This window comes from Rhinopithecus bieti, unplaced genomic scaffold (genome assembly GCF_001698545.2).
Source record: "Rhinopithecus bieti isolate Rb0 unplaced genomic scaffold, ASM169854v2 scaffold_4598, whole genome shotgun sequence".
NCBI classification, from domain to species: Eukaryota; Metazoa; Chordata; class Mammalia; order Primates; family Cercopithecidae; genus Rhinopithecus; species Rhinopithecus bieti.
In genome coordinates, this window is record NW_016804402.1 from 120,030 (window position 1) to 133,076 (window position 13,047).

General features: G+C 34.9%; 1 protein-coding gene and 1 pseudogene across 1 annotated transcript in view; both read right to left on the minus strand.

The window, feature by feature from the left end:
- Positions 1-3,241: 3,241 nt before the first annotated feature.
- LOC108526895 (ephrin type-A receptor 3-like) overlaps positions 3,242-13,047 on the minus strand; it is a gene marked incomplete at its 3' end in the record, with an annotated part of 109,736 nt that continues 99,930 nt past the window's right edge. The window contains exon 3 of the mRNA XM_017867898.1: positions 3,242-3,902. Coding sequence (XP_017723387.1) covers positions 3,242-3,902 — 661 coding nt within the window. The remainder of the gene's footprint in view (positions 3,903-13,047) is intronic.
- Positions 7,032-7,759, minus strand: LOC108526894 (protein FAM133B pseudogene; annotated as a pseudogene).

Sequence of the window (13,047 nt, forward strand, 5' to 3'; positions counted from 1 at the left end):
AAAAAAAAAAAAAAAAAAAAAAAGGAGAGAGGAGGAGGAGGAGAATCTGGCAACACAAAGCATCTTAATGCAGAAAATCTTCATTTCTCATCACTCATCTCCTCCTATACCAATATTTCCTTCCCTATCAGCACTAATAGCTTATTTTCTAGACATTTAGAAATTAGTGTTAACTTAGTTCTGTTTCATAAATTAGTTTTAAAAAATTTATGTTCTTTCAGAGGTAGAGATAAAAATATTTTAGAACACATACACACACACACACACACACACACACACTCACACGTTTTTGGACCGTGAACTAAACTAAGCAATGATAGTGTCATTATTCTGTTTCTAGTGTTCAATACAGTATTGGACACCTATTAAGGGCTCAAGAATTGCTGACTGTTTAAAGAAATGGTTCAAGGATACTTTTGACTACTTTTTCTTGTTTCAGGAAAACTGAACTGTTTTGAAAGTAAACATTATATACCAGAGCTTTTGTTTATACTTCTGAAATTGATAAATATGCTTTTTAAATATGAAACATTTTAATTAATATGTTTTTTCCTATCAAATGGAGATTGACACATTTTCATCTTTCAGTTCAATGAACTCTAACTGTGCCTATTATTTGTCTAGAGTGGAATATAAAATCTATAATATTTTATGACTAAAGTCAGAAAATGACCCAGTAATGAAGTTTAGATCCTTTTTAAGGTATCCCTGTGACACAAACTCAGAAGATAGTACTCTAATAGGATGCCTATGCATCTTGAAATTTTGATATAATGATTCCATAAACAAATTAGAAATCTCACCTTCTGGAATGTGTAAGCTGTGTAAGGTAGCTAGCCCTTTCTTGCTACTCCAAATGTTTCTATGCAAAATAACAATAAAAGAGTCCAAAACTCTCAATGCAAAGGTTTCCCATTATAAATTAACATTTTCTACTATTTATCGTAAAATATTCAAACTTAATCTTTTCTTATCCTTCACTGTTAAGGTACATTGTATCACCGGCTGAAGACTTACTGGTCTGTCTCACATTAAAAATCATTCATTTATGTGTCTGTCTTTCATGCTAGATAGTGAGCTCCCAGAAGGTAGATACGATAACTTTATTTATTTATATTTCCCCTGTGTCTGGCACATTATTACTTTGTACTCATAAATGGTCAGAAACACTTATACAATTAAATTTGCATGTCTAAGATGCTTGACAAATCATATATCCAGTTTTATCATATGCCACCCGAGCTAAGCTTAGTCTTCCTAAAATATGGTCTTTTGGCTAGTAATTCTTCTTTCTTAAAAATCTAGAAATAAAACAGTTGGAAATAAACTAGTACAGGTAATGGTTATATTTCTAGGTCTTTGGCTACTTTGTGTTCACTTTTTGTGGCCATTCTCATCCTTCAAAATACAGTGCTCTAATTAAAGTGGAATCTGTGTCCTTTGTCTCCTAGTCTCAGTTACTCTTCACCGAATCACAGGGAAGCAGCATGGGTTGATGTGAAGACTCCAGCCTTTGGAGTCAGACTGCCTGGTTTCAGATCTCAATTCTAGTACTAACTCACTGAGGGAAATAAGGCCAGCTATTGAACCTATTAAAGCTTTATTCTCCATGATTTTAAAATAGAAAGAGTAATAGTATGTCCTTGATAGGTTATTTTGAGGAATAAATGAGATAGCTCATGAACATTACTTAGCAAATCAGCACAGTGTATGGCATCTAGTAAGTGACTAATTAATGAATGTTAACAAAAAAATCTTTGAGTTCTTACTACAGTACTTACAATGAAGTAGGTGTGCATTGAATATATCTTAAATGGGCAACTTTTTAATGCCTTCTGGAGTAAGCTTTCATGATTTTATTTAAAATAGATCTCACAAATACCACATAACATAAACAAATACCTCACTGATAAAATTCAATTCAAAGTGGAATATAAAGGCTATTGCAACTTTTCTTCACTCATGTGTACAAGCAAATAGTAGCTAGTATGTTGTTTTAATTTTATAACTTTCAAAACCATTTTTGGAAGAGTATTCTGATGGTGTTTTCCAAGGATCTAAAAAGCATGGAGAAGTATGAAGCTAGAATGAACCATTTACTCTCATTTAAAATGTCTTTTTTTTTGTAAACCATGTCTATAGTCAAAAGCAAAATATTATGTTTTGTTCAGATTTAAAGAGGACAATTTATATACAAAGTAGGCTCATTTATTCCACGTGCACTTGAGAAAAGTGACTGATTATGAGACCAGGAGTAGAACACCAGACTTGACAGAGTGTAACAGCAAGCAAAGGCATTAAAATGGACAAAATTTCAAGGACAATATACTTAACTTCTCCTATGTATTTATTCATTTAAATTTTGAGTAACAATTTTAGTGTGTTCTTCAGCATAAAACCTTGCCTAATGCTAAGTAAATTTTGCAATTAAGTGAAATTATATGATATAGCATAGCTGATATACATAATTTTATATAAAATGATCTTTTAATTGATTCCACTTAAAATATAAAGTGATTTTAATAAATACTAACTTGATTAAAGAGTTCTTGTTCTGTGATGTTATATTAATATCAATATGCATTCAAGCCTAAAGGATGATACAAATAATCTTTTGAGCACTAAAATGAGCCAAATCATGGTGCAAAAGACACTTAAAAATCATGCCTGTATACATTAAACACTGAGGCATCAGGTCTCGACTTTTAAATCAAATAATCTTCTAAAAGCACTAATCTCTTGTAAGTAAACATGTATTTGATACCCAGATGTCAGTGAAGAAAAGACTGTACTTTATAGCAATGAAGTAAATATTGCTATGAGCTAGATGAGCACCAGCATAAATAACCACCACAGTATCTAATTCTGTTAGAATTAGGTTAGCTGAGTGCTAAAGATTTCTCAACTTTCTACATAAAAGAGATAGAAAGTTTTTCTTTCAGGTGGTCTAGAATAGGATTACCTTAGTTATTAAACAGCAGAACAACTTAAATATAGCATATATAACACCTCATGTAGGGTGCAGACAAGCACTGCATAATCAAATACATTAATATTTCTACAGCAAAGCATGAATTACCACATCAAATGGAATTAATTTTAGTCCATAAATAAACTATGGTCAGTTTGAGGCATGTTTTCCTGCCAAGTGAGTTGAGACTGAGTGCATTTTATTTAATGACACTATGATAAACTCACAGGTGAGAGATATCACTCAAAGAAAAATAGAGAAGGCTCTTACCTTGGCACAAAAACCCTCTTTCTTCATAGCCAGCATTGCAGGAACACTTGCCAATGGGTACAAGCCATTCACCTTCTGTACTGCAGTACATCCTTGGAGGATCTTCCTCCTTAGAATTGTTGACACAAGACCCTCTAACCTCCACCAGGGACTGGGAGTCCATGGGTACCGTGTCTGGAAACATAGCCAGATTCTTCACTGTAAATGGGCACTTTTTGAAGTATACTCTCACAGACACCAAGGCAACGCAAGCACCAACATCTTGAAATGCCAAATAAAATCCCTTCTTGTTGACAGGACCTACTTCTCTAATCTCAGTGTTGAGCTTAAGAATACGGTCCCCAAGATCCATCTGAGTGAAACTTTCATCAGCCGCAATGGTGTCAATCTTTGTAAACTGATGCTCTCGAAATTTCACCCCATGATCATCATCGGACTCCATGTAGTACAGGTTGAATGTCTCCTTGCAAGTCCCTAAAACCAATGGAATGCTATTGCAGTCTCGTAGAGTGAACTTGAGCTCCACATAAATCTTCTGAGCTGAGTTCCTGGGGACCCAGTTTGTTCTCAGCCAATTGTTTTGACTATGATCCATGACATTGCACACCTGGTAAGTCCTGATAGGTGTGTAATGTTCATCCACACCGCTGATCTCTTCCCACTGAAGAATCAAAGAGAAACAGAGAGTGAGGCAGAATTAATGATAATAATGAATACAAGATAAGGGTGTCAGAGCATCACTATATAATAAGTCATCATTTACTCATTAAAAAACATTCTTGTTTATGGTTTTTTATTTGTAAGGTTCTCTGAGTTAATGGACATAAAGTAATTTATAATTTGAATGAACACATTTCAATTGCATTGAGGTTTGTTGAATATTCAGGAAAAAGTCACTTAGCAGTTAATAGAGCCTAATCAAACATTCCAGGATCAAAAGCTCAAATCAGTTGTCTCCAATGACACTATGATATGATTTTCTCATATGTTTTGGGGTGTTTCTCTTTGTTTAAAAAAGAAAAAGATAATAATACTGTCTAAAATTCATGCTTAGTAATCTTTTCCCCATTTGTGCCAGGTTTTTGGTAAAATTGATATAAGGTAAAATAAAGTGAATATAAATTATATTTTTACTATATATCATCATGCATGACTTTTTTAATGTACTATCATTTCAATGGACATGTATTAGGGAACTATGAAAGAAAATTTGACGTAAAAATATAAATGTTCCTCACCCCCTGGCCTCCGCCAAAGATAAAATCAAGTTATGTGTGACAAACAGAAGACATGGCAAACATTTGATTCTTAAAGCCTTTTACACCCACATGGGACTTTTTCTTAGTCAAGAAATAGATAGATATCTGGGGTTTTGTTGTTATAGTAGTTAAGGTTATCTTAGTACAACTTTTCTCACTGTAAAAAGTCTGTAAAAGCATTAAGACTTTTGAGAACAGTGAAGCACTATTTTCTGTGATCCTTAGGACAAATTTTGAAAAGCTTTTAACTTAGCATCGTAAGAGTGTGTTACTTCCGATCCTAAAACTATTAGACCAGTTGTTTCTGTTATCTCTGTGTCCATATTTTCTTCTTATCATGCCCCATGTTGCTTACTTCTTGCAGGAAACTACATCTTTTGCCATGCCATTCTTGAATGTAAAAGTTTTCTAGGGATCTCTATTACCTATGCAAAAACTTTTGAACTCTTGAGTTTCACATCTGTGTTCCTCTTACAACTGGTCCTAAACCACATGTTAATTTTTCTAACTGTTTGAATCAAGATAAATAATATTTCCACATACTATATTATTTTCAATGCAAACACTTTTATTGTTTATGAAAGATGTGGTGGATATTCTGTCCTTTATTCTTTCTTGTGGAACTTATGGAATATACCTTTCCTTCCTTCCTTCCTTCCTTCCTTCCTTCCTTCCTTCCTTCCTTCCTTCCCTCCCTCCCTCCCTCCCTNACTGGAGTGCAGTGGCCGAATCTCAGCTCACTGTAAGCTCTGCCTTTCGGGTTCACGCCATTCTTCTGCCTCAGCCTCCTGAGTAGCTGGGACTATAGGCGCTCGCCACCTCGCCCGGCTGGTTTTTTTTTTTGTATTTTTTAGTAGAGACGGGGTTTCACCGGGTTAGCCAGGATGGTCTTGATCTCCTGACCTTGTGATCCACTCGTCTTGGCCTCCCAAAGTGCTGGATTACAGGCTTGAGCCACTGCACCCGGCTAGGAGTGTTTCTTATCTTTGTAAGTTTACTTGCAGTCCAAAGGGAGCTGATAAGAACACAGCTATTTTTAAGCAAAATAGCTATTTATTCAGCCTGTTGTCATGCCAACATGTTCTGTGCATATACCACTATAATTAGCACATCCTTTGTAACAGGCAAAATTGTACATCAAGTTGTATTTCATGTTACCTGATTATATAAAAATGTAAAATGAAAATGAATTATCAATTCCTTTTAACATTCCTAGTAAACAATTCAGCAGTAGATATGAGGCACAAAATCCTAGTAAAATATGACACAGGGAGAGCAATAATGTAACTCTTATTTAAACTTAACTTGTCATAATTTGTTATTGATATACAAAGACAACAAACTTTTAAAACATTACATTTACTAAGATTCTGGCAATAAGACACAGCATACCAGGCTTGCCACTCAACTTGTTATTGTAAGTCTCAGCTTCAATATGAAGCCTTTTCTTTTTTTAAATCAAAACCTTGCTTTCTACATGCTAAATATCTTGGCAAGTAGGCCATTAAACACAGTAATAAACTTAAGACAGCAAGACTGAGGAGTTAACAAAAGCTAAACATTGCAGCCTAAACAAAATTCATACAAAAAATAAACTATCACTGGTTACATAAAATTTTCCTGACTGGTTAAAACTTAGTATAAAACATGCATTTTAGAATCTTTAGCTATCAAGTTCAAAAAGTACCAGTATCTATTTAAAATAATTCCTCTCCCAAGCCAAAGTGTAATCAAAATTAATTCAAATGACATAACACATTCTAACACTAAAAAATATTCATTATTACTGAAGTGGAGGTAAATCCCAGAGCTTTTGGGGTTTTCTCATGCTGCAAATCGCTGTTTCTCTGGTTCACTCAAAGCAGCATATGAAAGCATCCAAGGATGATACTAAGCTCAGTAAAGGGCAAGACTGCTGGTAGCCAGCTCTGACCTCCCCGTGAAGCATGGCTACTGTGTCCATAATATAGGATGTGTGAGGATCAAAGGCACACTATTCTGCTAGCTAAAGAGATAGCAAACTACCACCTCCCCACCCCCCGCAATCCTAAAAGCTCCTTCCCCAGGTAAATAAAAGTATATGAGGGGAAAAAATTAAAATACACTCATCTACAGAGTAAGGATTTTGAAATATTAATGTAATCCCTCCTTCAAAAATATTAACTAGAATCATCTGGTCATTTCTGATTACATCTTAAAGATGTAACCAGATTCAATTTCTGTTGGTTTATCCTTAGACACTTCTAGTCAAAAGTATTAATTTTATTCCCAAATATCTTAACCACTAGTATGACGACAGTGTATTACCTCCCAGAGTTATCAAGCACTGGAGGAAAAAAAAATAGATGTTCAAGCAGCAGGCATTTATGGCCCTTTCACACAGTGGCATCTGAGTGGCTACTGAATAGTCCAGGAATAATTCTAAAAACAAGAAAATTCATGCATTTTGGTAAATATGTTGTAGTTTTCACAGTTGAAATTTTCTCAGACATTGCACTTTCTTTATAAGGGAATCCTGATTTTTCTTAGTGTTATGGTAAGTCAGGACATGAACTAGCAGCCTTCTTTTTCTTCTTCTTACTGTGTTTCTTATGCTTCTTTTTCTTTTTTGTTTTTTCTGTTGCTTTTTCTCGTTCTTCACTGCTTTTCTTCTTTTTTGCTCGCACCTCCTCAATATACTCTGATTGTGACAAGGACTCAGATGATAAAGGTTTATCTTCAGAATACATCTTTCTCTTTTTGGTGAGTCCTTTAATATCTCTTTTTCTTTCTCAGGTCCATCTTTTGACTTCTTTTTCTTTTTTAAACTATCCTTACTTCTGATTCAGTTTCTGACATGGAGCTTTCAGAAGATTTATGTGAACGGTTCTTCTTTTTCTTTCTTATCCTCATCTTCAGAATCAGAAGAACTGCTGGAAGAATCAGAGCTTGATAAAGAAGAAGATGAATGCCTATCAGATTTCTTCTTTTCTTTTTTCTTTCTCTGTCTTCTTTTGGATGGGATCTCACTTCCACTTAATAATTTCTCCCTGTGTTTTTCCAGTTCTTTCTTCTAGTTCTCATTCATTTTTTCTTCAAATTCAGCCAAAGCCTTGGAGCCTTTCTTTTCCTTTTCTAGTTGCTCTTTTACTTCTCCCCAGGTAGGCCTTGTTCGATTCAGAAAATCTTGTATTGTTGGCCCTGAAGACTGGACTGGACCCCTTGATCTCACCACTGCTGTTGGGTTCATATAGGCCACCCGATTGTCCCGCTTCCCCATGGTGCTGGATTGAGCGCACAGTCGCAAGCCGAGGGAAACCGGGATGGAGAGAAGGCCAAAGCGGGCCCGGCGCAGCTTATGTTTCTTATAATATTTGTAAGAGTTATTAATGGGAATAAAACAAAACGTTTTACTTAGAGAAAATATTTAAATATTGTAGCTAAATATATGAATAAAATCCTTGTGAAGCCCATTATAAATGTGTTCCTACATTTTTCTCCAATAAAGGAATTAATTATTTTCATCAGGAACAATAGATATTAAACATTTTAACTAAATCAACAGCATTTAAAATGCATTAACACTTTTTTCTATTTCTATTGACACTTCGTTATGATTTCCTTGCATGTTTTTTGCTTTGTTTGTTTAAAAAAAGAATAAAAAAAGTTACTGCCTAAAATTTATCTGTATGAATATTTTCCCAACGTGGGCCACGTGCAGGTTTGTTACATGGGTCCATCGCATGAGGTTCAGTTTTGAGTACGATTGATTCCCTCACCCAGGTTGTGAGCATAGTACCCAATGGTTACTTTTTCAACTCTTGCTGCCTCCCTCCCTTTCTCCTTGAGCAGTCCCTAGTTTTTATTGTTGTCATCTTTAAAACACAGAAATTTTAATTCACACCTTCTAATCACAAAATAAAATAAAATATTCATTTATTACATTGTTGGTAATTACAAGCAAAGAAACATGCCATTTACTTGGCCTTCAAGCCTCATTAGGGGAAGTTTTTTTTATATTCAATTCTTAAATTATAAAAAACAATTTGTAAACATAACTGGTGTGACAATCAGTTTAAAAACTTCTTCCTAGTTCACTTATTAACTTGCAAATGAAACAAGTAAACAGCACTACTTATTTTAAAAGCCTTGATCACTCAGGATCTAAAATACAAGATAGGGGCTCATTTTCTGGAGGCAAAATTGACCTAGTTTCGTTGTCACATCCCAGATTTAACAAAGAAACAAGTTGAGACTATTTTAGAAGACCTCAGAAGTAATATACAAGATACATTCTAATTGCAGTTTATGGAAAGAAAATATTCACATTGTATTTGTAATAATTGCCAATATGCCATTTTCTTGCATCCACTCTAGTTATATGTTATATACTGAGTTTTTAAGAAGATAAGAGTATATGAGAGTTTCAGTTCTTAGGGTTTTACATTGAGGTGCCTATAATAATACAATCATATTCAAAGCAAAATGAATGTATATGTTTAATATAAAAAAGGAGTCAACAGACTTGGTGCTCCAAAAATCTCTGGTGTTAAAAGTTAGTGTTTTATAGAGTCTTCTCAAGTAACATTACCTTGGTTCCACAATGGCATTTTAAAGTACAGATATAGCAAAAACTCTAGAGAATAAATGCTTTCCATAACCATCTTATAGAAAGTTTGATCATGACAGTATTATTTGAATGTAAACCAACTGACTTTAAATTTCTTAAGTCACGAGCTCCTTTTAGTACTGAGATTGTTACTTTGATGAATCATTTGCAAATTTATTCTGCAATGAACAGCATTTTACTTGACATCAAACAGTACATATTATGTAGAGATTTTCCTAATTTGATGTAAAATATGATTTTAATTATGGAGATCTCAGTGTAGTTTAACATTTGGCAAGATACCACAAGTCCTTGAAAGCAAAGGTATACATTGCAAGAGGATAATGCAAACAGCACCAGCATCCTTTGCACAAAAAAGGTTGCAAGGAGCAATTATCACTTCATTAATTTGTAATGAAGGCCAAATTGCTTGTAAGGGATGGTGATGTGCCATCTCAGACCACTTGTGAAAACAACAAGTCTCTAACTCTAGCATTTGCTGAGGACTAAAGAGAGTAGAAATAAAATCCTTAAATGAATATTTTCTCATAGCAGCAGCAACAAGAAAAAATCATGAATTAAAGCTGCTGTTATAATGCTCATGCTTTGTAAATATAAAGAATGCCCATGCTTCATTCATTTTGCTAGTGTAAGAACTAATGTATAATATTCATTATATATTATCATTATATATTATCAGAAATTCTATCCTGTTATAGTAATTGTCTCAAGGCAGAGATGAAAAAAGAAAAAGGTAGATACAGCATTGGTAACATAGAATTTGGTGGTGAAAAGCATCTTTCTCTTCATTTTTTTAATGCTTACAAGAAATCTCTGTGGTTGGTATCCACTAGTAACAGCTTCAGCAAAAGAGGATACAAACTAAAGAGGAGCTCAAAATAGTTTTTCAAGCTCTAACTCATTAAAATAAAAAATTCTGATATTTAGCCTAGCTTCCAGATTTTCACTCTAAGCTGTAATTATCAGACCACATAGACCAAGACCGGGTTCCTTGTATTTTCATCTTTTTCCAGATCATTTCAACTATAACAAATCCATGCATCCGAACTTTCTCCCCCGGAGAGTCCATTCTGAAACTAATCACACCAAATCTCTCCATCGTCAAAGGTAGTATAAGATACTAAGGAGGCTCTTAGTTTATATTTTCTAGATAGAACAGTTCCTTGTCACTGAATCAAACATGTATTTTTCAGGGAAACACATATTTTAATAATTTACTGGCATTTAACATAATAACTATTATGCTAGTATATCATCATTATGGTAATTAATAATTTATATTTATTGTTGCTATTAATTATTTTCATGGAAAACATTTTTAGTTATTTGCTAACAAGGGATTGTAAGGTGAGGAGGAAGTTTACATTTCTTTTAAGAGAAGCAGAAGCTGCAATAAATTTAGTGCACAGGCTAATATAATTTGGAAAATATTAAGAGTGCGAGAGAGTCATGATTTACCTTTTAAGACTTAAAACCAGTTTCTAAGAAATTTGTGGATGACGATAAAAGGAAAATGACATCAGCAATATTGTTACATTTACAATATTTCAATGGTTTATAAGAAACACCTATTTCTGTGCTTTACAAAATGCTAATGATGATTAATCTTGCACTCAGTAATTTTAAGTGATATTAAGTTGGTTCATGTTATTCCTTTCTCCACTCATGTTTTTTATTCTTAAGTTTATTTCCCCTTGTACACTCATAGCCATTTCAAAATCCAGTCTTCAACCTCAAAGTATTTGGGCATTTACCACGCAGCAGCATTTTAAGCATGCATCCAGAATCTCTTACAGCAAGACTGTCACTGTCAAGCATAAGGCACAGATAAATCTACAAAAATCATTATATTTCCATTTATTCATAAGTAGTTTTCCTTAGCCCATTCTGGTCTCAAAAGTACACACACACACACACACACACACACACTTACACACAGATATATATTTCTAAAAGTATATTATAAAAAAGATCAGAGTAATATCAAATAGTTGAGACAAATGAGTAATCGAATTATTTTTTGTTTGTTTGGGGGGTGTGTATGTGTGTGTGTGTGTGTTGTGTCAAATCAGAGAATTATGTTTGTGGCCAAGGAGTCAGGAAGACAGAAGACGGAGATTTGATGTTGGAAAATCCCTGTGATTAACATGATGTGGGACAGGATCCAGAGACAAATATGACCGAAAAGGGCATGCGTGGGAAGATGTGGACAGTTACCTTAATAATAATGGCTACTATTCAGTTCCTTTAACCACCTTTAGCCCCTAAGTTTTCAGCAGAAATTTGGTAATGGTATTATAATTGCCTCATGGAATATAGAAAAGCCAACCTCACAGTTTGGCAAAGTATACTGAAAAGATTTGGGAAACAAAGACAAATGTAAAAGAATCAGAAAATATCATGAGAAAAGCCAACAAAGTATTTTAGAGAGTGAGAAGAACTAGGAACAGAATCATGTAAGATCCCTGCTTAGAATTCTCACCAATATTGGGCATGCCTCAGTACTTTCTGTGGTTTTAACAAGATACAGGTTATTAAAGGCACAATGTCTCCAGAAAGTTGGAGTATGTTGTCCCCTCTGTCTACACTTTACCCAGCAACCTCACGGTTGGGCTCATAGATGTCTGTGTTTTTCTTCTCTGTCCTCTAGTTCCTTAATACGGTTAGACTGAGACAAGACCTGAAGTAGCCTCAGCTCCACTCTTGTAGGAGCTTTAAGTTTTTAAAAATATTTTTATTTTATTTTATTTATTTATTTGTTGAAAGGGAGTCTCACTCTATCGCCCAGGCTGGAGTGCAGTGGCCGGATCTCGGCTCACTGCAAGCTCCGCCTCCCGGGTTCACGCCATTCTCCTGCCTCAGCCTCCCGAGTAGCTGGGACTACAGGCGCCGCCACCTCGCCCGGCTAATTTTTCGTATTTATAATAGAGACGGGGTTTCACCGTGTTTGCCAGGATGGTCCCGATCTCCTAACCTCGTGATCTGCCCGCCTCGGCCTCCCAAAGTGCAGGGATTACAGACGTGAGCCACCGCGCCCGGCCGGAGATTTATTTTCCTCCCAGCTGGCATTCAGGGTTACTGTACTGAGATCTCAGGTCTGTTGCGATGATGCTGCACCTTTGGACAAATGTCCCATACCTCTAAGTTTGTTTAATTCCTTTACGCAATTTTTTTTTTTTTTTTTTTTTTAATTCCGGCTAAGCAGGGAAACCGGAGGCTTTGTAAAAATACTGCTTCCCAGATCCAAAAAAAAAAGAGCAGCCTAGGTGATTCTAACATTCTAACTCCAAACATTGAGAACTAATGCTGTATATCCCTTGGCCAACTGGACTTTTGACTTCTGCGCTCTACCTGAACTGAACTGATACGATGCTCCAACATCAGCTTCCATGAAACTGCATCTAAAGTGTCTTCCTTCCCCTGTCTCTGTAGCATGGTCTTATGTTCAGCCCTTATCCCATCTGGTTTTTCACTCCAGATTTACCAAGGCCTAGACATGCCTTACACAGAAGCTCACCTGAATAACCTCATCTTCTACCTCCTACAAGGAACGGTAAGATATTATTATAACAAACCAAGTAAATCCTCACAGTGTTGTATTTCACATCTGGTGGTAGTACACCTGACAAAACACGTGTATTACAAAAACATGCAAACAGTGTGTGGGGAAATTACTTTCAATCACATATTCCTAATGGTATGAATGAAGACGATTTTAGACATGCTACTATTTTTATAGTTTGCTGTAGTTTGATAGCATTCCACCGTGATTTCTGTGGTGATTTGTGATTTTTGAAAACGCCCTTATAATTGCAGTTTTATTCAACTTTACATGGACATATTAAATATTTATATGTGCAAAGCTTAAACTAGAAATTGTTTATAGCTAAAAGATAAGTAAAATGCAATTTTCATATATATATATATATATATATATA